Source organism: Podarcis raffonei, chromosome 1 (assembly GCF_027172205.1).
Source record: "Podarcis raffonei isolate rPodRaf1 chromosome 1, rPodRaf1.pri, whole genome shotgun sequence".
NCBI classification, from domain to species: Eukaryota; Metazoa; Chordata; class Lepidosauria; order Squamata; family Lacertidae; genus Podarcis; species Podarcis raffonei.
In genome coordinates, this window is record NC_070602.1 from 81,342,068 (window position 1) to 81,368,038 (window position 25,971).

The 25,971-nt window shown below is 44.2% G+C and overlaps 2 protein-coding genes across 8 annotated transcripts in view; one reads left to right on the forward strand and one right to left on the reverse strand.

The window, feature by feature from the left end:
* Positions 1-7,708, forward strand: part of PITPNM1 (phosphatidylinositol transfer protein membrane associated 1) — a 28,703-nt gene extending 20,995 nt beyond the window's left edge. For all 5 annotated transcript variants that reach the window (XM_053397736.1, XM_053397726.1, XM_053397743.1 and 2 more), the window contains exons 18-24: positions 1,163-1,273; positions 3,409-3,525; positions 3,996-4,144; positions 4,916-5,065; positions 5,885-6,068; positions 6,259-6,387; positions 6,536-7,708. In XM_053397736.1, coding sequence (XP_053253711.1) covers positions 1,163-1,273; positions 3,409-3,525; positions 3,996-4,144; positions 4,916-5,065; positions 5,885-6,068; positions 6,259-6,387; positions 6,536-6,790 — 1,095 coding nt within the window. In that variant the 3' untranslated portion in view covers positions 6,791-7,708. The remainder of the gene's footprint in view (positions 1-1,162; positions 1,274-3,408; positions 3,526-3,995; positions 4,145-4,915; positions 5,066-5,884; positions 6,069-6,258; positions 6,388-6,535) is intronic.
* Positions 7,709-8,278: 570 nt separating this feature from the next.
* On the reverse strand, positions 8,279-25,223 carry LOC128418248 (B-lymphocyte antigen CD20-like). 3 transcript variants are annotated; one of them, XM_053397762.1, is made up of 10 exons: positions 25,185-25,223; positions 24,200-24,328; positions 20,167-20,287; positions 18,522-18,641; positions 16,650-16,706; positions 15,514-15,714; positions 14,064-14,138; positions 12,219-12,340; positions 11,685-11,732; positions 8,279-9,426 (listed from the first exon to the last, which is right to left on the reverse strand). In XM_053397762.1, the coding sequence occupies exons 2-10, from the start codon at positions 24,202-24,204 to the stop codon at positions 9,387-9,389; spliced, it is 789 nt and encodes a 262-aa protein (XP_053253737.1). In that variant the 5' UTR covers positions 24,205-24,328; positions 25,185-25,223; the 3' UTR covers positions 8,279-9,386. The 3 variants fall into 3 exon arrangements, with proteins under 3 accessions (XP_053253737.1, XP_053253728.1, XP_053253745.1); XM_053397753.1 differs by lacking the exons at positions 24,200-24,328; positions 25,185-25,223 and adding an exon at positions 21,850-22,306; XM_053397770.1 differs by lacking the exons at positions 11,685-11,732; positions 24,200-24,328; positions 25,185-25,223 and adding an exon at positions 21,850-22,311.
* Positions 25,224-25,971: the final 748 nt, after the last annotated feature.

Genomic DNA, 25,971 nt, shown 5'->3' on the forward strand with positions numbered 1-25,971 from the left:
GAAACCTAACCAAGGCAGGGGACATGGGAGTAGAAATAAAGACTTGGGTGGATAAAATTTGCACAGGCACCTTTGGTCGTAGGTGAGTGCTACCTTGCATAGTTAAGTGCAACTGTGATGTAAATTTTGGAGTGGATGTGGATTTTGAGGAGGATTCTTTTCTTTTGGTACCTGGGTGGATTATGGAACAAGATGTTGGATCAGCTGAACACTTTGCAAGGAGATCCTAACTGCTGGGTAAAGGCTTGTTTTGTTATGCAGAGCAAAACAGAGCACAGCCCCCATGTGCTAGGGGCAGGCATGGACTCCTGGTTTGGAGAAAGCAAACCAAAAACAACACAGGAGTTTGTAGGAGTGGCTCACCAGTAGAGCACAAGCTTCGCATGCAGAAGGTCTTCGGTTCGATCCCTGTCATCTCCTAGGTAGAAGGGATCAAATAATGGGAAAGGCCTGTGACTGAGACCCTGAAGAGCTGCTGCCAGCCAGAGTGGACAACACTGGGCTAGATGGACTATTAGGCTAATGATATTTTCGTGTCACATGCCAGCAAATTCAGGTTAATAATAATAATAATATTAATAATAATAATACTTTATTATTTCTACCCCGCCCATCTGGCTGGGTTTTCCCAGCCACTCTGAGCGGCTTCCAACAAAATATTAAAATACAAAGGTCCTTCAGATATTAAAAGCTACCCTAAACAGGGCTGCCTTCAGATGTGCAATTAAAGGTTGTGCAATTAAAGCTGATTTGGAGCTCTTGTGCAACTTCCCCAAAGATCTGACTTTTTGCAATAAGGAAGGTGACAGGAAAATGTGCTGGAAAATGTATCACAATGTAGCCTACCCATCCCTGAAGCAAATTGGAGGAAAAGGCTCATTAAATAGCCTACACTGTGTATAACCTTCCTTCAAACTAATCAGGATGACTTCTCAGTCAGGATGCCATTTGGAAGTGCCCTTAGTATGCTCTGTTGCGAAGCAGCTAGAGGTTCACATTTTGAATCTATTTAGGAAGGAAATAACAGACAAAGGGAGCAATGAAACTGTCCACTTTAATCTGCCCAGTGTCTGTATATTATGATTGTGGCTGAAACTCTAGGAGTTGGTGCCTGTGAATGGCACTCCTGAAGCCTGGCCCTGATGTTCCTATGTGTTTGCAGGTGATTGAGACAGAGCAGCCCCAAGTGACAGAGAATGAGGAGAGTTCCATCTACAGCCCAGCATTTCCTCGTGAAAAGTGGCAGCGGAAACGAACACAAGTGAAGATCCGGGTATGGAGCTCTGTCCCCCACGGTGGCTACCTTGCCTCTAACTCACACGTGCAAGTGGGAAATGGGACTCTGGCTTGGGCTGGGGCACTGTGTCTTCAGGGAAAGGAATATGAGCTGATCCTATTCCTTCCACAGCTAATAGCCTTCAGGATAACTTCATGGATGCTACCATATCATCACAGCTGTTGTCTCTCTTCCTGCCTCGCCCTTTATCCTCCTCTGCCACTTGCCAAAAACATGGTTGCCGTTTTCATTCACAAATGAAATCACACAATTTTATGTAGAAACACATCTTTTTGCAAGATCCGTTTGGAGCATAAGATTTAGGTTTTCTTGCTTTAAAATTGAGGGTGGGGAGGACAACTTTATTAGCTTGTGCTGGTGGTGCTGTGGTCTAAACTACTGAGCTTCTTGGGCTTGCTGATTGGAAGGTTGGTGGTTCGAATCCCTGTGACGGGGTGAGCTCCCGTTGCTCTGTCCCAGCTCCTGCCAACCTAGCAGTTCAAAAGTATACCAGTGCAAATAGATAAATAGGAACCACTGCGTCGGGAAGGTAAACAGCATTTCTGTGTGCTATGGCTTCTGTCACTGTGTTCCATGCTGGCCACATGACCTGGAAAGTGGTGGACAAAAGCTGGCTCCCTCGGCCTGGAAGCGAGATGAGTGCCGCACCCCATAGTCACCTTTGACTGGACTTAACTGCTTTCACAAACATCTGCCTGGCTTGTCATGTTAGGTGATGCTAATGAAGCCTTTGAACAACAAAGAGACGTCTCGTGGTTTTTTGCTCTAGGTCTAGGAGACAAATGCTGCTGCTCTTTTAAAGGTTCAGGTGCTGCTCCATGACAGTGTAGTGAGAAATGGGCAGGCACCTGTCTGGGTGGGGCTGAGATGGGTTTGGGTACTAGGACTTGGAGGAAGTACAGCAGCTCAGGGCTGTGTAGGTTGCAGAGCTAAATGCAAAACTCTAATAGCAGGTTGTAATGCATAATTCAGAACATGAATGTAGGTGGTATTTGAATGAAGTTTCCCTCAAGCAATTGTGATGATTTTGAAGGTTTGACAATTGTTCCAGGGAACAAGATCATTCAATAAGAAGCAAATACTCTTTTATGTTTGTTACTGCTTAAAACGTTTTTGTTTAGGCAAGCCTATCCAGACTTGTAGATGTTGACGTGCTTTAATTTATTTTACTGTTGGTTTTAATTACCTTACTGGTTGTAATTCAACATTGTGCTCTTCCAATTGTTCCATCTGGACCAGCATTTCAGCTTACCAGATGGAACAATCCCCATTTCCTCCCTCCATGTGTTGTTCTGGGCGTTCTATGAACTCCCTCCCAGAGCCAATTTGTGGGGGACGACACAGGGGTGAGGGGGGAAGCCGCATTGTAGAAGTCAAAATCCTTGTGTAGGGTTTCCACTGATGGCACTGGTTAGGTGAATCCTGCCTTCAACGTTTTTAATTGTTTTAACCGTTTTTTATTGGTTATTTTAATATTTATTGTAAACCACTTAGATGTTTTACTGCAATCAAGTGGTATATAAATTGTGTTAAATAATAATAAAAAACACCTCACAGAGGAAGGGTGATTGCTGCCTTTTCCTGTCAAGTACAGTGTAAGGTGGTTTTGTTTTTAATATGGCAACCTCAACACAAGAAAAAATTGTGGTTTTTTGTTACTGGTTCCTACAAAGGCACTCCCACATTGCCTAGAAGACACCCCAACCAGGGAAAAGGGCACTGTTCCCACAGCTGTATTTCTGATTCACTATGTAGGAATGCATGCAGAGCAGGGTGGGGAACCTGTATCCCTCCAGATGTTGTTGAACTCCAGGCAGCTCCCATCAGGACCAGCTAGAACAACCAATGGCTAAGGAAGATGGGAGTTGTAGTCCCAACATTTGGAGGGCCGCAGGTTCTCTATCCTTGTTTTATAGGAGTAGATAGCCACCGTATGGTGAGATTTCCCTGCCCCCTCAAAAGCAATGTAAATTTCCTCTCATGAGTGCATGTTAGAATTGCTGCGTTCTCTAGCCAGCCCTGTTCTCTAGCCAGATCCAATTCCTGTGTTTTAATGTCCCCTTTTGCTGAGGTGAAATTAGTAAAAACTGCTTTACCCCTTTGGTTTACAGAATGTGACAGCAAACCACCGCGCCAGTGATGTCATCGTGTGTGAGGGGCGACCCCAGGTCTTCAGCGGGCGCTTCATGTATGGCCCGCTGGATGTGGTGACACTGACTGGGGAGAAGGTAACAAAAAGCGTAGCTACAAGGGGGTTCGGGGGCATTCTGAAGACATCAGCAGTAAAAGCAGTAGGGGGCAGCAGACCAGAATGGAGCAGGCCATATGGGTGAAAATTATGGAGGAGGAAGAAGTACAGGCCACATGAGGGCCATGGGCCATGTCACAATGAGTCCTGAGGAGGCAGGGCATGGATATTTCCCACAGGGGCTGAGGAGCTGTAAGGAAAAGGGGATAAAATTAGTGTTAAATCAAAATGAAGCAGGGAACTTTCAGATGGGGTGTGTGGGATGAAGGATATGAACAGCATCTGCTGTCAGGAATTAAGGGGGAAATCATGCCTCTCCCCCTTTAGACTCGGAAAAGGTAATGACTCACCAACCCTTAGAGATTAGCTGAGCTTGGGGACAGGTAACGCAGTATAAGAGGATTGTGCAGTGAAGTGAACATTGCTGCTCCCCTTGATCTCTTCCCGAAGGTGGATATCTACATCATGGCACAGCCACTGTCAGGAAAATGGGTGCACTATGGCACAGAGGTGACAAGTGGGAGTGGCAGACTCTCCTATACCCTCCCTGAGGAGAAGATGCTGGGCATTGGCATGTACCCTGTCCGAATGGTAGTGAGGTGAGTGTGTGGTGAACCCTGTCCTGTGGTTGACCTTTTGGAGCAGAAATCCTGTCCTCAGTCCAGCCTGGCTTATGACCACAAGACCTCAAGGACGGCCTCTCTCCATATGAACCAACCTGGAACCTGTGGTCATCATCGGAGGCCCTTCTTCATGTGCCTCCTCAATGAGAGGTCCAGAGGGTGGCAACATGAGAACAGGCCTTTTCTGCAGTGGCTCCCCACTTGTGCAATGCTCTTCCAGGGAGGGTCGTCTGGCGCCTTCGTTACATATATTTAGGCAACAAGCAAAAACATTCCTCTTGTCCCAGGCCGTTGGCTAATTAAACCATCTATGGCCTTTTAAACTGGTGTGTGTGTGTGTTGTTTATCACTATGTTATGTATTTTTGTGTCTTTATATTTTCAACCACCCAGTGATCCTTGAATGAAGGGTGGTATAGCAATTTAATAATAATAATAATAATAATAATAATAATAATAATAATAATAATAGAGATTCTGATTCTGGGACCAAGTGGATCACCATTTGTTCCTGGCAGAGGCCTTATACATGGTTCACATTGGTAGGATGTCTCATTTGCCATAGCTGAACTGCTTGACCTGCCCCTTCCTTGGTTTTCTGAAGCTGTAGGGAGAAGCCCCACCAGCCTTCTGGGGTCAGCCATCTCTGTCCCTGTGCAGGGTCTTTGAGTGTGGTGGCCATGCTCTGGCGATTCTGAGAGGAGGGGCACTTGCTGGTGGGTTTCCTTCATTGTGCTTCTCTCCACAGGGGTGACCACACCTATGCCGAGTGCTTCCTAACTGTGGTAGCAAAGTCCACACCTTGTGTTGTTTTTAGTATTGATGGCTCCTTCACGGCCAGTGTCTCTATTATGGGCAGCGACCCCAAGGTGCGCGCTGGTGCTGTTGATGTAGTAAGGTAGGTAATAGCCCTTCTTGGGGACTCCATACCTTTCCCTGACCTGGTTGTCACTTCCCCCTTTCCTATTGACTTTGAAGTGTGTGTGGGGGGGTGTTGATGATATTCTCTCCACAACTCTGTCTCCTGTTGGACTTATTTATAAATTTCTTCAAAATTCACTTTATCACAATTCATCAAGAATTTTGAGCTGCAGAGACTGGTATGTGAATGCTCAGCAGAGTAAAAAATCAAACTTGCCAACATTCATGTCCCCCACCACCCTCCTTGAGTCTGCTTAACTGTGGAAGTTCAGTTTTCTCAGCAGAGTGAAAATGTGTAAAATAAATTTAAAATCTTAACTCTTCAAGGCGTAATAAAAGCTTGAAGCACCAATTATGGAAACAACTCTGCTCTCTCTCCCCCCCCATTGTCATCTATATATCTCAATGCCAAAATGCAGTCAATGTGGATTTATTGAAGGTTTTGTCGGATGACTGGATTTTATTTTGATACTCACATTTGGCTAAACTAGAGTTGATGTCTGATAGGTGAAGAAGTTTATAAGGAGATATTTCTGCAGATCACATTGGCTGCATCCCTTCAAAATGCATCTGGTACAGAGAGCCACTTTACTCTTAACAACCACCTTGTTGTACAAAAGGAAATCACTTTTTCATGCAGCAAACAACATGGGAAGTGGACAGGGCTACTATTAACTTGACATTAAAAAAATGGAGAGAGATTAGTCTTGCACCCCAGAAGGCACCCTGAATGAATGAATGAGTGAATGAGCCACCCAACTGCCACAAATATGGTAATCCTTCTTTGCCCCTTTAGGCATTGGCAGGACTCCGGTTACATGATCATCTACGTGACGGGGCGTCCAGACATGCAAAAGCACCGTGTGGTGGCCTGGCTTACCCAGCATAACTTCCCCCATGGGGCTGTCTCTTTCTGTGACGGCCTCACACATGACCCTCTTCGACAGAAGGCTGCCTTTCTACAGGGCCTTCAGCAGGAGGTACGTAAGTGTTCACCGAGGGTTCAGATATAATTAGATATAATTGTGGGAAGGGCTGCAGCACAGCTGAGAGAGGCCCATGTGTGTGGCTCTGACACACCTTGCAGTGCCTCTGAGTGCAGTGGAAAGAGCACCACAGGAGAAAAAGTGTGGGAGAGAAGTCACCGATGTCTTCATCCATTTATTGCAGGCAGAGGTGACTATAGTGGCTGGCTATGGATCCACCAAGGATATTTCAGTCTACAGTTCTCTAGGGCTTCCCGCATCTCAAATCTACATTGTGGGCCGGGCTGTGAAAAAACTGCAAAGCCAGTGCCAGGTATGGAGTTTTGTTTCCGAAAAAGCGTTGCCTAAGTTGCAGGCTGGGGGCTCCTCAGGCTCTGAGGCCTACAGAGCTTGTTGCTCCCTCAGGGAGGGGAGGTGAAGAACAGACCAAGCGTCAGCTGCGTTCTCCTTTCTCCTTGCAGTTCCTGTCAGACGGCTACGTGGCACACCTGGCACAGCTGGAAGCGTCATCTCTTGCCCACTCGCCGAAGGGAACGACAAGGCCCACGCTGGGCAAAGGCAGCTACGGCTGCCCTGCTCCCGTCGACTTCCTGCGCAAGCAGAGCCAGCTGCTGCGTTCGAGGGGGCAGAGTCAGGCCGAGCGAGAGGGGCAAGGGAACGCCCAGCCCCGAGCCAAGACGCGCAGCGTTAGCCTGAAGTTGGAGAGTGAGGAGTGAGCCCGCCGTGGGGTAGTCTCTGCATTTTCTGACTCGCAGTGGCTGGTGCCAGGGCTGGGCCTGTGGGAGGCCACGGTTGTGAGAGAAAGGGGCCAAGAATACTAGGTATGGTTGGTCAGGGGGAAGAGTGAGAGAGGGGGCTCTGCCCAGCAGAGGCCGCAAGCTGGCATACAGTGCCACAAGGATACGGAGGAGAGAACTTCTATATAATCCCAGAGATTGCTTCCATTCCCATTAGTTCCAACTCCTGTCTGTTCTGTTTTGTGGTCTCTTCTGACCTGCAGTTCAGCCAGTGTCCCTCAAGTCATACCCTCTGGGGATTATGGGGTGGGAGGGGGGGGGAAAGGGACAAATGGGGGTGGGGATGTTCATATTACCCTGACTTAAAAGTGTGCTACGTTGCTTGTGAATTGATTGTTCACATTCCTCCCCCTTTTCAAATTATTGAGGTCTGGGATATATAGTATTCCACTCTCCCCATTTGATGCCACGTGAGGCAGTAGTGGGTCCAGCCCCAACCATCTCCCAGGTCTTCCTATATCCCTCTGTGGCTAAGGTTAGGGTGGGTGGTTAGGGAAATATATACATCAGGGATCCCAGCTGCCCCTTTCCTGCAGAGGTTGAGCGCCTTGCTCCAGTCCCTAGTGCCGTTTCTCAGTCCAATCCTGCCTGTGCCCCGGTCTTTGGGTGTCTGCATGATACTGCCCTCCTGTGCATGTATTGTGTCCAGTGTGAGAGCACAGGATAGCCATGAATAAGGATGAATCCATACTTCCTTTCTGACAAAGGAGGGCTTGGTATTTATTTCATTGTGTCAGAATTGCCGGGAAGTCGAATCCTGTTTTGGAGGATTTGTGGGGGTTTTACATTTATCTTTAAATGTGTTATAAAACTGAACAAATAAAATAAAATCAAAAATTGAAGAGTGAATGTGTGTTTTGAGGTAGCAGTTGAGGGATGGGTTAGTTTGGTACAGTTATGTGCCACCCACATCTCCGAGCGGTGTGGGATATCAGCCTTTATTCTCCCAATGACTCCCATCCAGCCATCTCTGCTGAGCTGGCCTGGCTTCTTAGCAGAAACTAAATGGGGGAGGGGGCATGTTCGGCATAGTTTAATCAAAATTTGATTAATTTTAACATTCACTAAATCCAAGAATTTTGGGTCACTTTGGTACCCAGCACTTATAACAGTACCCTCTTAGATTTGAGGGGTGGGGGCAGGCTTGACAGCTGATGCGTACACAAGGCCAATTGCAAAGTCACACCATGAGTGAAGGACCTCTGACAACTGCTCTGTGGGTCTTTATCTTAAGGATACTGATCAAGCTAAATCCTAGAAGAAAGTGTCAAGGTAGGACATTTTATTTTATCGGGTGCTGGAGTGACTTCAAAGCAATCCATTAAAATCTATTGCAGCCTTGGATAATTATAAAAAATAATAAACAATGTCATCACTTTTTTTAAAAAATAATAATCTATGGCTGTCTAATAGGATGGCCCCTCTGGAATTTGTCACACACACACAAATTTGTAAATATGTCTGTGCTTGGCTACCCAGAGCTTAAATACATGGCGTTTCACACACCTTTTCAAACACATGCATTTGGAGAGATTCTCTAACTTGGCAGAGAGAGAGAGAGTACTTGAAATACAGGTCAAACTGTATCAATACAGGACATAGCATTTTACATTAAAATACGGGGCAATCCTTGTTTTATACAAGACAGGTGGCAACTCTAAAGATTAAAAAAAAGGTAAAGGACCCTGGACTGTTAAGTCCAGTCAAAGGCGACTATGGGGTTGTGGCTCTCATCTCGCTTTCAGGCCAAGGTGTTTGTCCACAAATAGCTTTCTGGGTCATGTGGCCAGCATGACTAAACCACTTCTGGCGCAATGAAACACTGTGACAGAAACCAGAGCGCATGGAAACGTCGTTTATCTTCCTGCCACAGCAGTACCTATTTATCTATACTTGCCTCGGTATGTTTTCGAACTGCTAAGTTGGCAGGAGCTGGAACAGAGCAATGGGAGCTCACCCCATTGTGGGGGTTCGAACCTCCGAACTTCTGATTGGCAAGCCCAAGAGGCTCAGTGGTTTAGACCACAGTGCCACCCACAACCTACTTACAACTGAACCCCAGGCACTATTACATGGTACTGAAGAGATGCAACGGTGATTTACTGTCTTTCACAACCATTTTCTAACAATTTGCTTTATTAGCAGAGTAAGGCACTAGAAAGCCATACAGCTCTAATTTTTCCATAACAGCACAATACAGTAGAAATAAGGGAAGTCCAGGTTTCTAAAGAACACAAGAAAGAAAACCTACGTCCAGCCTCCCTGTTCTCTCTCCTCGGCCTCCACAGTGTTCTTAGAGCAAAAGGCAGCCATCTTTCAAGGTGGTTTGCACTGCTTTATTGGTGCATCAGTGATAAATAATAATGGATATGGCAGATCAAGATGGCAGATAATGATAAAAACTGTGAATTCTTAATGTAGCCACACATTACAAAAACCAAAAACAAAATGCTTGAAACCTTACAATCAAACATCAACAAAGCAAAAAAGAGTGGTGACGATTAAAAATCCAACTTTATCCAGTGTGTGGCTCATAACCGGCAGCATAGCGGGGCCTACAGACAGAGAAAGAAGAAAGAAATGTGTAAGAGGGTATCAAATGGATGTGGGGGTGGGGATAAGAGTCCTGGGTTTTGGTGGAAAAAACAAAATGGAAGCAATGAAATAATATATACAGTATAGGGGAAGGCAATAACTCAGCGGTAGAGCACATGCTTTGCAATCCAAAGGTTCCAAGATGAATCCCCAGCATATGCAGGTAGGACTGGGAAGGATCTGAGTGTGAAACCCCAGACAGCTACAGCACGTCAGTGTAGGGTGGGCAGACTTCAGGCTTGTTAGAATGGTTTTGTTTTTCTACTAGATCTACCAGTCGGATCGAGATATGAAACACTCAACTGTTAGAATTAAAGAGCACGAGGGCCTGACATTCTGAGCCTAGTTATTTGTTTCCAGTACCAAAACTGAACTGAGCTCACAGTCATTCACATAAGAGTCCATTACTGGTTCTCTTTTATCACTGCAGCAGCCTAACGTACTTAGAGGGGGAGAAATAGTTTTGTTGCTGCTATTATACAACTGGGAGTCAGAAACCTTGCCAATCGCCCAGAGATCTACCAGTAGATTCTGATCTGCCTTGGTGGGCATCCCTGCTATAGACATTCCTGGACCAACAGAGGCATCAATGGTATGACTCTACCATTGTAACTTCTTACATGCTGGTTCCAGGTTTTGAGGGGCTCTTGGGCAAGTTGCCCACAGTAGGCCCTTGACTTGGCCACCCCACCCCATTCCCCTGCCTTCTTCCTCTGGGGTTAAGCTCCTGCTCCTGCCTCATGTCTCAGCTCTTTTATTTAAAGTGTGGGAATTTGCAGTCAAACAACCAGCAATCTTGGAGCTACTTAATGCATGAAGGGGTTAAGAGCACAGAATTGTATTCCTAGACCCAATTAGGTCTCTCTTCCACCATATGAAGCCAACTCCCATGGATGAATAACCAAGGTTAACCCTAACTTGATGTCATTGGTCACTTGAGAGAGGAATGTATGGAGAGAAGAGCAACCTCTCTAGCCAGGAATGGAAAACCCTGTGACACAAACTATGTGTTTCAGTCTCATAGGAGAGCCAAAAGGGTTGTTTGTTTCAGATGTAACAAAGAGGGACATATACCCAAATTTTGTAAGCTCTCAAACCAGCAAAATCCCTTTCATTTAAGTGACCAAGTCAAAATAAAGGGAACAAGGAAAAACTTTTTTTCTGCATGAGGAGAATGTAACTGTAAACAGTTGTGATTCAAAATTAAACAGATGGATAATTGATTCTGGATGTTCTTCACATATGAGTTATGATTAAGACTTCTTTGGAAACATTGACAATATTAATCTGTGGATAGCAATATTCAAATTGCAAATGGTGTAAGCATGCAGATATGTGGTACAGGTTTAGGAACCTTAAACTGCAAGCTAAGCAATTGGTTGAAATAAAACTGATTGAATTGCAACATGATCTGTGTGTCCACCTCAGACAGAAAAGGTTTCCTTATACAATCTGGGAATGGTAAATGCCAAGTAACCTAAAATGGCAAATTATATGCTGAAGCATGTTTGATTAATGGTGTCTACAAGACTAATCTGCCAGAACTGTGTACTGCAAATGTGGCACACATGCACCAGAAGGATGAAGCAGATCCAGAACTCTGGCACAGAAGGTTTGGTCATAGAGACACCAAGGCCATTGTGGAACTGCAACGCAAGGAACTTGAAACAGGGATGAAGGTAAACCTCAAATCTTCTTTCCCTCCATGTCTTGAACAGAGAAGCACCAGAGTGCTAGATATAGTCTCAACATATGTGTGTGGTCCAATTAATATTCCCTTCCTAGGGAAGAATAAGTACTATTTTTGCTGGATGATTTCTCAAGGTCATTGTGTGGTACACTTTCTAAAGGGGAAAAGTAAAACACTGCAGGTGTTCAGAAAATACACCATCATGGTGAGCAATAAGAAACAGGAAGGAAGAGGAGCAGTGTGGTCAGGAGGCTCTGGAGGAGGAATAGACAATGTAAATGTTGTTGAACAATAACGCCCATCATCCCTGACCAGTGGCCATGTTGGCTAGGGCTGATGGGAGTTGGAGTGCAACCACAATGGAGAGCTGCAAGTTCCCCATCCTTGGTGTAGAGACTGATAGAGCCACCCTCCCACCCACCCAGTGCACATAGGGCTTGGCAGGTGCCCAACAATTTGAGCCCTGCCTAAACTCTTATTCATAACGGAGAATGAGCTCCACTTCCTTCACTCTTGCAAAGGACTCACCAGTCTGTATGTGTGTTTCCAGGGATGCTTTCAGGAAGCTGTGAGTATCTACAAAATGAAGGTTCAAACGTTAACGCGACGCAAGGGTGACCCAAGTTTTGTTCATCATGAGATTGCTAATTTCCCCTTTTTAAACTGGCCCTGCTCCTGTCCCCTTAACAACATCCTGATAACACAGAAAAGAAGCAGGTGGAACTTTGCCATCTACAGAGAGATACACATACGGGGCTGGGGGTGGGGACAAGAACTCAGAAAGCATCTGCTTGGAGCAGAATGCACAGCTCCCCTCTGATGCATCACCCAGGGCTTGCAAAACAAAATAGCTCCCCGTGTTGCTTAGGACTGGAAGTTGAAGGCTGGATTTATCTTCTAGTTCAGGCTTCCTCAATCTTGGCCCTCCAGATGTTTTTGGCCTACAACTCCCATGATCCCTAGCTAGCAGGACCAGTGGTCAGGGATGATGGGAATTGTAGTCTCAAAACTTCTGGAGGGCCGAGGTTGAGGAAGCCTGTTCTAGTTTGACAGGATCCTCACCTGTTTGCTTCTGTTGCAGTGTACTGTGGTGGGTCAGGAACTCCGTCTGCATAGCGTGGCTGTGGGAGTGATGTCAACGCAACATTTTGTTCTTCATTGTCTGATCTGTGCTTCTTTTTGTCCTGAAAGAAAATGTGCCACCCATCAGTTTCCATGCCTGTTCGTTCTCCCTTCACCACTGCTCCCCGGGTGTTTGAATTGCTATTTACCAGCCACACACGCTCCCAGTTAGCAAACCCGAGTATTTTTCCTTTCACCCTAACTATTGTGGTTCTCTGCAAAGCCACAGGATTGAGACAAGTGAACCAACCTAAAAAATGGAGGGCAGTGACCTCAATGTGCCCTTGCTTCCTACTTTTGCTGCATTGATCTTGTAAAATTTGTGCAACTAGGGTCAGAGCTTGGTTTGCCCCTTTCCCTAGCACTAAATAAGTTGGAGTTCTTGTTGTTAAATATACCAAGAAAAAAGCACACTAAGCTTTTTTCCCTAGCACAGCATTTCCCTACTCCAGCTGTGTACCTCCTCTTACGTCATGTGGGATCCACATAAGTGAAAACTTCAACTCTGGGCCAAGGCTTGGATAGAACTCCAGATTTGCAACTGCACTGCCCAACCATTTCCCTCTTCTAGTTGGAGGCTGTTACTTGGTGCTTGCGCTCTGGGGAAGCTACCTCATTTGGTCCATCTAAATCCGTGGCTCCCAATGTGCCCCACAGGGGGACAAATAGATTTTTAAGGGGGGCAATTCGAGAATGAGTTATTAACAGTTAATGGCCCTTTAAGCTTCCTCCATGTGAATAGGACTTCACTTTTTGAATAATAAGAATAATATGTCACCGGAGGGGGGGATCAAAATATTAGAGATGCTTAGGTGGGGCATAGCCAAAAAAAGGTTGGGAACCACTGATCTAGATAAGTGTCTGCACTAACTGGCAGTGGCTCTCCAAGGGTCTCTGGCAGGAGTCTTTTCCAGTCCTACTGGAAGATGTTGAGATGTTGAATCTGGGGCCTCCCGAAGGCAAGGAAGATGCTCTGCCACTGAACTATAGCCCTTCCCAAGGGGGTTTCCAAGGGGTGCCCCTAGAAAGGATTATTTCTTCTGGGATAAGACATGTAGAACTATAACTGGTTTCTCTCATTGGCATAGTCCTCCTTGCTCGCTCACTTCTGCTGAGAGGGTGATTTTAAGAAGATGGGCAAAGATTTCCAGCTGTCAAATCACTGGAGAACAGCAACAACAAAGCAACATTCCTCCCCAAGTGTTGAAATGAAGGTGGTGGGGAATATGTGGCTATCCAGAATTTGTATGGGGAAGGACTGTGAAAGCAGCTTCTGGTACTCAAAACAAACTCTTGGGTTCAGAATGATGGCTTTAATTCTCAGTCTTTTGCACCTGGCTCTGTTTGCTGGATCTTGGAATTACATTAAAACAACAACACAGATCCTGCAAGTCTGAAGTCCTCCCCTGTTAAGCCCCATGTATGAAAACACCCTCATGCCAGCTTTGCATTGTGTTGGAGGGGCTCTAACAACAACAACAATTATTATTATTATTATTATTATTATTATTATTATTATTATTATTATTACCTCGCCCATCTGGCTGGGTTTCCCACTTGTTCCATGTTCTGTGAATATAACCATTTCATACCTACATGCCATCATGGGAAACTAAAGTCATCAGGTGATAAACATGAATGTGTGAATTCAGCCTAGTGAGCCTAGTAAGCCAGTCTTGTTTTGCAGGCCACTTAGCATACCACTAAATAAATATACAAGAAAAGGACAGGAGGCAGAATACTCTCTTATATTTTTGCTTATATTATGAGCTACTGGATCCTCACCTTGCTATTGCAGAGAACCGAAAAAGTAGTTGTAGCCTCGAGGAAAGAGAAGAAAAGCATCACACACAGAATTCCCTGCAAAAAACAACAACCAGTTAGTTAAAAATATCAAACATTAATGCAAAGAGAATGATCTCATTCTCAGCTTTAGGGTGACACTCACACAAGAAGCTTTGTGCAGGAGAATACAACACAAGGAATTTAAGATTAAGTCACTTTCAGAGCTCAGAATAACAGTCCTATAACAATATATTCTATATTTTGTCCAATCAAGGGCTTATCCACACTTCTGCGTATTATCCCATGCCTATAAAGCATGGGTCCAAGAGGTTTTCCACTTGTCCTGTGCTTTCTAGGCATGGGTCTGAGCGCTTTCTTGTTTGCCCCACAGTTTTCCCTGGGAAAACTTTCTCTTTACTGCTTAATTGGAGCAAACAGCACTTGGTTGAAAATCTGATTGCCGCTTGTAAAGAGCAGTAAAGAGTGTATTCTCCCAGGGGAAAGCTGAGGGGCAAACAGAAGTGTGGATGAGCCCTAATATTAGGTTTTTTACTTGCTTGACACCCAGCAAGTAATAAGTGACATCAACCATTTATGATTGACACCAGTCATAAATCTCCCCCTGCAAAAGTCTCAACACTAGAGGAAGTGAGGAGATCTATGCCACAAGAGTGGGGTTGCCTTTCTCTCCATCCTGCCTTTTCAACTCTGTGTATGCTTGGTGGTCTGTTTAAGTTCAACTACCTTGCCTGGTGCTGGTGGATCTGTATCAAAGGGAAAGGAATAATGGGGAGAGGAGAAGGTGTGAGGAGGAGGAGGGCAAGAGGATCAGTGGGACTGGATGCAGGAGGGTCAAAGAGAGGTCAGGATGGGTCACCAGTGGCCCTTAGGATGTGTGTAGCGCTGTGTAAAGCTGTAGAGGCCAGCCTCTCTCTCCAGGCACTTAAAGGATTGAGACACAGGGCCAAACTGGATGTGATGGGTAGCCACATTTGTCGCCACACAGTCTATCCCATTCAAATATAATGCAGAGAGTGAGAAGGGAATTGCTATTTTCATTGCAGCAGCAGCAGCAGCAGCAGCAAGGAGATGAATTCTATCCCTCTCCCCTCGAACATTTTCTCAGGCACTTCTCTCCAGCCCACCTTCACCACCGTGTGAACAGAACTTGGTGCTCTGCTGCTACCTGTCTCATCCCTTTAAAATATTCTGGCCTACCACTCCTAGTAGCTCTAGGTGGCTGGATTTAGCCCCCTGTTTGGTTCCCTGCCTTGGCATTGTTGAGAGGCACTCTGGGAAATTTAAAGGTATGGCATTGGTTGGCATGCTGTTGCCACAGTGACGTAAGCCTGGGAGGGCCAACGAACAGAGGAAGGGAACCACCAAAGAACACCTTGGCCAGGGCCTCCTTAAACCTGGAACTAGCCTTGTATGGAATCCAGGAACTTACCATTTCATATGCCCCAGTGGTCTTGCAATAGTTTGAAATATTAGGAATTTGTGGAAGAAGAAATTTGGATACAAAGTGAGATGTCTCCGTAACTGCAGAAAAGTTTCTCTCTCTATTTTTTATTACATCAATCAGCAAAAGACACATTCCAGCAATTGCACCGAGGCCACTAAGAGTGTTAAAGAGGTAACTGAATGCTCCCTGGAAGAGGAAGAGAAAGTTTTGCTTAATTAATTTATGGGTTGGGTGGGGATATGGGTGAGACGGGGAGAATGATCTTGGGAACCAAACCTGACCCTCGCCTTTGCCAGCTCTGACTATGGGAGCATGAGGGAGGGGATTGATTCTGGTAAGAATGAGGCACCCTACATACTGTCGCTTGTCTAAGCGGCTTTCAGAACATCAAAGACCCAGCAGAAATGCAAAATGTGGGAGATTCAGGGTTACAGAGTTATAGACGGTCCCAGTAACATATCATGTCATGCAGGAAAAAAACAGGGCAAGTATAGGGGACAACTAGTATAAATTAGCCTAGCCAAAGCAGCCACCAAGCCACCAGAGGAATGTGTGGAAAAGCTCATGGGGCCATTTCCTGTAAACCACAGCAATCTGTCAATCAGTTGATGTCACTTGGAATAGCGTTTGGCATCATCTAAAGGGTGGGTTCCACTCTCCATCCTGCTTGGTTTGGCCGCCCGCATTAATTATGTCTGAGGGACTAGTATGTGCAATTGATCCCTGAGAAAAAGGAGCTCGATTTGGTTGTGTGGGGGAATCCCCTGCAGGGAGTTCCCTTGCATACCCACAGCCTGCAGAAAGCAGGATTGAACCCATCCCAGTGCTGCGTGAAGAGTTCAATCCTGCTTGCTATCTTCCCCCACATCTGTAGCCCAACTTTGACAGATGGGTGTGACCAGCCACCTGTCAATCAACTGGCATCTTTTGGCCATGAGATGATTGATGGGTGGGTGTCATGGTTGGCGGGATGTAGGTGACAAAGATCTGGCTTCCCAGGTCAAAAAAGTTTACCTAATTCTAGGCTATGGAAACAAACGGTACCTTTTCATCTGATAGTCCTGGATTGTTTGTTGTTTTAACAATTAAAAACACACCAGGGTTAAGTCACATCAACCTACCAGACCTGCAACTGATTTTTTTGTCGCTGCTGATGAAAGGCATCCTGAAATTAAGAACTGGAGAGAGAAAAACCGAAAACAGTAGACAGTAAGAAGTATGTTACTTACATTACCAGGCTCTTTAAAACAGAAACAAACAAAAACCGCCCTCCATTTAGACCAGTGGTGTCCAAACTTTTTTCAAAGAGGGCCAGATTTGATGAAGTGAAGGGCCATGAGGGCCCACCAAAGGGCGAACCAAAGTTGTTGATTAAACCGACCAGTGGGCCGGATTAGGCCCCTGAAATGGACTTTGGACATGCCTGACTTAGACATTTCTACATATTTAATACCATTCAACACTGCCTTTCCACCCAATTTTGGGTCAAGTGCAACACAATCCTGTGCATACCTACTCAGAAGTAACTCGCAGTACGCTTCAAAATACCCTGTTAAATATTCACTTTGCATGAAGGGTTTCAGAAGAAAAGGAATGTGTTTGGAATGGTGGCAAGTGTGACCTGGTTTTATACCATTCTGGGACAAAACCATTTAAAAAATATCTACACTCATAACATCTCATTTTTCTTTTTCTTTTAGCAATATGAAAATTTGCTTCATTATTAATCAAGCTATACTTTTCAAAGGGCTTTACCTCAGTTTTCTCACTGAGTCTTATGACAGTCCTGTGAGGCAAAGGGGGACAGAGGATGCCTCGAGGCTGTCAGTATTTTGTGAGAGTGATTCTATCGCATACCAGAACTTTTAAGTTTGGGCACTGAAAGTGGAAAGCTGTGCTGCCTAGTGCGATACCCACTTTTGCTGTTTGGAAACTGATGAAGAAATTCACTGAAATGTTTGGGATGAACAAACGACTAGCGAGGAAGACATGTAAACACTCTGCAAGCATGTCAGGGTGAACCTGGGATTGTCATTGTTATCCAACAACTGGTGTATGCCAGTTTTTCTCAAACGTTGGTTTGGGACCCACCAGCGGGTCTTGGGCCACTTTCATGGGGGGCCTCTTTTTTCTATGGAGAAACAGCCAGTTGAATGAAATAAAAGAGTGAAATAAATTGTTGTTCTTGAGAATAACTGAGAATAGAAAGGAAGAGCATAAAAAGGGGAAACTGTTATAGGTGGAAGAACTGGGTGTTAAAGGGTCGGGGATCAAAAAAATAGGAGAAATCAGGTACAAATGGAGTGTGAAAGGAGAACAGGAGAATATATTACAGGAGATGGATAAAATACTTTGAGGGTCACACAGGGGTGTGTGAAGGGAGAAGTATATCAGAAAGAGGAGTATATCAGAAAAAGAGCTCCAGAGCCAATGTATGTACTTATCTTGAGGAAAGATGATCTATGGAACTGCTTGCCACAATGCTGTGACAAAGAATGCAGCAATTTCCAAAGATGGATCTGATATCAGTAGAAAATGTTAGTAACTGTCATGGGTGTAGCCAGGATTTTTGTTAAGGGGATGGACAGGCCTTTTGTTGCAGGGGGCGGGGGGAGCTCAGCTATGCATTTTTATTGATTTTTATCCATGGGGGGGGGGGGAGCTGTCCCTCCCTGCCCACCTTTGGCTATGTCCATGGTAACTGCTGATTATGCCAAGCTCTCCCTGTATTGGCCGCCATCTTGTGAATGGTTTTCTGAATGGTGGACCTCAATAGCTTTTAGCCATCTCAAGTAGGCCCTGGAAAGTTTAAAAACCCCTGCTGGCATAAGCAAATCAGGATGAATGCTCAATAAATAATTGCTTGAAGGGGTGATGAATGATTTGTCCCCCAAAAGGAATTTGACACAGACAACACTATTCTATAGCCACACTCTCTTCAAGAAAACATGATATTGCGATGAATCAACAACAATACTATTCAATCTACTTACAAGGGCACCCCCCCAGATGGGATACCAGACAGTCATGATCCATGTGTCACAATCCTTTGATGAAAAGAGCAAAATGCCTCCAAGACCAAGATGTATCAGAGCAATAACCACCTGCATAGCCTTTAGGAAGATGACAAAATTAGAAAAAGATTAAATAAAACAGCTGGCTTAGAGACCATGTCATATGCACACTATTAACTGAACTTCACAAGCTCCATATAATCCATATTGTCTTCCTCAAAACTACAGCACTATCATAAAATCACAAATGACTATACAGTATAGAACAGTGGGGGGAACCTTTCCACATTGATGGAACTGTGAGAATATGTAGAATTTAATAAACGAAAGCTACCACCAGTGTTTCAAAGGGAAGGGCATATTCAGTGTTCTTTTCCCTCTCATTCTCTATTACAACACACACCAGAATCTAAATAGCCTTAATGAAATGAAATTGTCTTTAAATCTCAGCACAACACACATGAGAGTTCAAGTTGATTAATCATACAGTTAAATCTACGAAAGAGACACCTCACTACAAAGCTTTCTCAGCAGAAGGAGAACCTACTGTTTCTTAAAAATTGATTTATACTCTTCTTCTGCCACCTTCAGAAGGAAAAAGGAAAGTCTCCTGGCAGAGCGCTCTGGATTGAGATTGAGTTTGAGACTTGGAGTGTGGCCCTTATCTGCAGCCAGAAGGAGGATAATTGCAATCCATCTAAGGCTGGATCTACACCCACATTTTAAACATTATTAAACATTCAGTTCACTTTAATTTAGACATGAAGGCGTTGGTTTCCTTTTCCACAAGGTCTACCTGGTTTTTGGAAGGGGGTAGCTCTGCAATGCTCTCTGGTGTCACATTTTAATAACACATTATTAATGTTTTAAAAGAACGCCATATGGCTATACGCAGTGCTTTTTTTTCCTTAAAAAATGTTTAGGGGTACTCTCATTTTGACTCAAGAAAACCACCATTTTATAGTTCAAATTGGGAAAAATAAATACAGTAAATGGACACAAGTACAAAGATTCACAAAATGTTTAGGGGTATGCGTAACCCTGCGTCCCATCAGAAAAAAGCACTGGCTATACGGTTATCAGAAACTCATTTTTAGTGTTAGTGTTCAGAGTATAGATCCGCCCTAAGAGAAGAAGGGTGGTGCTAAACAGGCCCAGGGATCCCACACAGATACAGAAATTAAACAAGTACCCTCTGCAAAAAATTGGGGAAACCAAAATTGAGAAAAAATGCTGGGAATCCTCCTGCCCTTGATGGAACTACTAGTTCCTTGGTTAGCATACCGTTTTATAGACCGTATCTTACATTGGCCCAAGAGGGTGAATCTGGAAAGGAAGGGTTATAGCTCAGTGGTAGAGCTCAAACACTGCCTGCTGGAAGTCCCAGGCTCAATCCCCCAGCAGCTCCAGTCAGGGCTGGAAAAGACTGGAGAGCTACTGCCCCTCCGTGTAGACAATACTGAGCCTGATGGATCAATAGACACAGTGCAAGGCAGCTTCTTATGTTCCTGAGATGATGTTTGTATAGATTTTTCTATGGTGTATTGCACCCATATGCCACATTCACAGCCTTCCCTTTAGCTTAGCCCAAGCATACAGGTGTTTAGGGAAAATGCAATCTTACCCCCAGAGCATCATTTTCCTCTGTGAGTTTCTTCTGTCCTGCACCAACATGGCTTGGAGGGACAACCACCACAACGTTGCCAGGGTAAGGTGCTTGTGGAGCCAGCCTGTATTGATCCATTCTGCAGATAAATCAATACTGAGAAATTATGGCTGCATTGTTGCATGCACTTTGATCCTTTCTGCAGGAGGGCTCTTCGTTGCTGCTTAGGCATTGCCTCCACTCAGAATAAGTTATTAAAATGTAAAATTAAACGAGATAGCCTAGCAAAAGCACTTATACCAACAGGTGGTGAAATATACTCAGAGTCGCAAAGTGATTTCATGCTCTTTATTCAGCTCATAGTGGTGAGGAGGAATGAATGAAAGTCCCCTCAAAGTATCTGCTTTATATACATTATTTACACAATGGGCTGCACATGATTGGCTAATTCCGGAATTCTACTGTAAGCCAATCAGGTTGTGGATTCACTTCTATCTGGAGCATGATTGGGTGGTTCCTGCCAACCAATCATACTGCTGCATTGTTCTAGGACCAATCAGACTGCTGCATTCTGAATCCTATTGTTCTAGGACCAATCAGACTGCTGCCTTTTGGATCCTATTGTTCTAGGACCAATCAGACTGCTGCAGTTTGGATCCTATTCAACTCAGTACATAACAGGTGGCCAGGTTGAGGCCACATGAAAGCAGTTTTAAAAGCTTCTTGATATCATATATTCCAGTGCAATTGTATTACAGCATGCTGCTGAGGAGTGAAAAATATGCCACCCTTTCACCTGCCTTCTGGCATCAAGGGGATGGCTTATTCTAGCCAAAGCTAAGCACATTTTAAAGTTAATCACATGCTCTGTTAAGGCTGCACCCACAACTTTGTGGGTGGTTCTCTAGGTACACACCGCTAAGTTTCCTCTAGCAGATACACCGTCTGTTCCCACCCAACTTCCTGTGAAATAAATTCACTGTAAATGGTCTATCGTGGGACCAGAGCCACTGTAAGACATTGCTGTCCCCAATTCCTATTTCTGTCCAAGGAAGAAACCATGGCCAATTGCATCCAAAGTTGCAGAGAGACTGAGAAGCAGGAGCAAAGTCCCACTTCCTTTGTCTTCCACACTCCCAAGGCCTCCTGAAGCTGTACTATTCTTCCATCTCATCAAAATCGCTTCCTGCTCATTTCCTCCTTATACTTCCTAGCATTTAAAAAGTGATACCCTATAGCTTTTGATATAGGTTAAGAATGGAATGGAAGCGACAGCATTTTATGAGATAAAAATAAGTCAGGCTTTTTCTCCTGGTTGCAGAAAAGAAGCCGTCTGAGAACACACTGATCCATTTGAAACTGTGTGTGTTTTATAGCACCAAAGATTCAGAAAAAGCATTATTTTGCTTTCCAGAACAGTAGCTCAACAGTATTGTTCTGTTGTAATAATACAAAATAACTGTATAGTTCTTTGAGAGCAACACTCTCAAACCCACTTACTTACTTCCAAGAAAACATGCATAGGATTCAGCCTTTTAATCCAATACAGCACTGGTTAATCCAGAACACTTGTGATCCACTTGGAAGCCTATATTGGCATTAAATTAATATATCATCATTATCACCATCTCTGACACTGCCTATGCAGCTGCATTTGATGTATCAATGTGGAGTCACCCTTGTTTGCCCAAACATTCTTACCGTGGATAGAAAAGAGAGCCAGGTGTAGTCTCCATAGATGGCACTTCTGCTTCGAGCTGACTGAGCAGGGCTTAAAGAAAACAGGTGGCTGTGGTGAAAGGGATACTGTGTTTGGGAACTGCAGAAGAATGAAGAGCAGGCCTGAAGAACGGAGCTACGCAGCTACATCCTTTTCAGACTTAGCTTCCTCCCCTTAGCTAGCGCATAGCCAATTATGTTGTGGTTATATGTGGTCACCTGATTTCTGAGAAATGTCAGCAAGCAAATAAGAGAATTTCGGTTTCTAGAAACCGAAAGAAAAGGCATTTGACGAGGTGAAACAACGTGTTTTCAGCAGCGCCCTAAATACCCCATCTAACTTGCCAGTGCCAAGATCTCCCCAGGACAACCCAACCTCTGAGGGGTGTTGCACGACACCCCAATCTCCCAGTGGTGCAAGATTCCAGAGGGTTCCAGGCAGTCTCAGCCATGGTCCATGTTTTCTTTTGGAAATGAGGCACAATGGAGACTGTGGGGTCTTTCTGAGGCTCACAGCATTAACACTCCAAGAGGGTCTTGCTTCTCCCATAGCAGCTGCCTTTTATGAGGCTTATAGGTTAGAGCTATGGCTTACCGATGAGAAAGGATGCTTGTATAATTCCTTTTATTAGACTCTGCCCAGAAGAGAGTTTTCTCTTTGTAGTCTGTATAAGTTCACATCAGCCCCAGGAACATAGACAGAAGTAGCTCAGAGGAAGCAAAAATTGTTTTACTATAATTGAGGCCTCAGAATGTTGGCAAGGCAGAGCAGGGCAGAATTAGAAGAAAGATAGCACCACTCAGATATTTTTATCTGAAAAGAAAATTCTAAATGGCAAGGAAATTAATGACTTGCAGGCAATTGCATTTTTGTTGCAGAATAATGAGTTTGTTCTTCAACTTAATTTCCATTTCCATGCTCTCATCTGTATTACTTTAAATCACCATTTTTAACATTAGAGTAGTGTGAGCTATTACCGTTTGGTGCCAGAGGTGTCTGTCCCTCTCTTTGGGCTGCATTGAGATAGAAATGTGTGGACATCACAAGATCACATTGTTATAACAACAACAATAACAGTTATTTATTATTTATACCCCGTCCATCTGGCTGGGTTTCCCCAGCCACTCTGGGCGGCTCCAACAGAATTAATGATAATAATAATATAAAAAGCGATAAAACATCAGACACCAAAAACTTCCCTAGGATAGGTTCTTGGTTTACAAGACATTTAGAAAAACAACACAGGACCAGGGGGGAAACACCTTTTTTATTAGGACCAACCAAAGTTCACAGTGAGGTATGCAAAGTTTCAGATTTCATAGAACTCTTCCTTAGGCTGGTGTTTGAAACTAAAGTTAATAGAGATATTTTTTTTAAAGGATGATATTTCTTGGTGAGAACATAGTGTCTGCTGTTTGTTTCAAGATTAAGAGAGTAATGACAGAAGTTATTACAACCAAAAAGTTTAGAATGGTATTCTGAGCAAAAGAGCAAGGACTACACAGAGCTATGCTGGGACTTGTCATTGGAAATGCAAAAGAAGCAATTAGATAATGGAAATTATACATGACATTTAAAGGTAAAGGTAAAGGACCCCTGACTCGGGGCAAAAAAGTCTAGTTGCAGCTTTCTGTTTGACTTCAGTGGAACTGAGGAAATGCCAGGCAACCATTCCATTCCATTCATGCCCCAGGAGGCAATGGGCTGTGAAGGAAAACAGAAACTCAGGTTCTTCTCATAAGCAGTCAGCAGTCAGCTTTGCTCTCCCAGCCTTTTTGCATCTCCTCCTCCCTTCCCCCTTCATGTCTGATTTAAATGCTAGAGCCTGCCTAAAAATGCCTTTTCAGTGGCCACCACACCATGGGTGTAACCTTTAAACATATTTACTTCCTAAACAGGGCCACTGTACTGAAAGGGGGATACACATGTAAATTTCCTTCCTTCCTCCCTTCCTTCCTTCCTTCCTTCCTTCAAAGTAAGTCAATTGGACTCTTATAAAGAAAGTTATAAAGGAAAATGTGCAGGCAAGCCTTAACCTTCTAAGTCAGATAGGCCAGCCTGGAGTGTTTTTCTTATTCAATCTCTGTAGGGTTTTCCCCACTACAGAAATGCAGCAGTACAGTGCAGTCCCCCACCTGTGTTTACAGTTAATCATATTTTATTATATTCCATCACTTGTATGAGTCTGGGATGTACCTGGATAGGATCAGCGATGGTGTTTGATGCAGGGCATTAGTGACCAAAAGCATACGCCTCTATCCCTGTCTCCAGTCTCCTCTTCTCCAACTCACCAATCTCTGACCTTGCTATTTGCTAGACTAGCAAACTTACCGCATCCTAATCAGCGGTGGTCTATCTACGACACACAGCTTTGCATCCAAAGGCTGCCATGGAGATGCAAATAAAGAATCCTAGGGAAGTTAAAACCAGGAGATTGGTACACATGACTGTACAACACTCCTGCAAAATAGAGCATGAGACAGTGAATGAGATGGTCATTCTGTTACCCTCTGCTCAAAGGAGAGCCTTATTGACAGCTGACTCTGAGGTCAGAGGTCACATTTACTTAGATGTGAGTCCCATTGATTTTAAGGTATTGGAAGCACAGGTCTGCAGGCCTTGCAATTCTAGATAATTTTAAGATTTTAAGATCTAGATAAGTTTAAGATTGTTTACATTGACTGGCAGAGTCACTCCAGGGTTTCAATGTAGGGAAAAAATCACACAGAAGCATATTGCAGCCAGAAAAGGCAAAAGAAACAAAAAACATATGGCAAAGTAGCCGAGGCTCATGCAGCTTCTGTGGCTGAAGATATTCGTACATTACAGACTTAAACAATACAATTCCAGGGAAGCTGAAAAGTGCAGTTCTGGAAGGGAGCTAGGCATCTCTATAGGAGAATTCCTAGGACTTTCATCATAGTATGGCTGCTTCCCAGTGGGTGGTTCCTAGTGCTACCCTATTGCTTTTCCATTGTAAGCTACCAGCAGATGACAGCATCAGGAGCACTGCATTTTTTCTAGATGTGCATCCTGCTTTGTTATGTTCACACCAGTAGGCACAGCATGACATATCTGCTATGGGTGGGACATTTGCAGCTCAGCACATGTTCATTGTAATCCTTGCAGTGGGTGACATTCTATGACCCCATTTTACTTAAAATAAAAAAATCAATCTTTTAATTGTTGCAAAATTATTTTCAGGACTTCTAAACAGAGGTATAATGCTACAACACCATATTACTATAATGCTGTAGTGTTGTAAGACTATACTATAATTAAAAGAACAAAACCAGGGTTATAAAATGGTGGTCACCACAAATGTTATAAGGAATGTATGAAGAATGGTGATAGGCACTGAAGTATGGGGAAAGTGAATCTATCTCCTGAAAAAAGCCAGACTCTGTGGTTTGAGAATAAATGAAACAAGCAAAAGGAAAATACAGGGCAACAGCACCTTATGGGTGCACCATAAAAAAATGAATGCAGTATGGCAATTCCACACTAGGGTCTCATCTGCACCACCACTGAATACCTGCAAAGTCGACCTCTGAACTTCCATACCTATCTGGCTTGTTCACTGTTCCCATGAATCGTTCTACAAGGCCCGCACATCTGTTTACTTTTCGTGGTGCATTTTGTGTAACATTGCCTGCTTCGAATATCCTGTTCGTGACTTTGTCTGAGCAACCCATAAAGCCCCCAAGAATATTCTACCCTGCACCATTTCTGGTGGAAAGAAGGGAAATTCATGCACTGTGCTGGGGTGCTTGTTTTCTTTTCTTTTTGGTATTTCTGGCATTTCATCACATTATTTCTTCATTCTTACTAGACTATGTTGCATCTTGCTGCTTTAAGTGCCTTACCGCAAGCACCCACCCACCAATGGGAGAAAAGGAATAAGAGTAAAAGAAATATGGAAAGTTTTTTTCAGGCTGAAGGAGAAGGGAGAGAGGACCAGGCTTTGGGCTTGTTGGCATGCTAGACTATACAGTGGTACCTCGGGTTACAGACGCTTCAGGTTAGACGCTTCAGGTTACAGACTCCGCTAACCCAGAAATATTATCTCGGGTTAAGAACTTTGCTTCAGGATGAGAACAGAA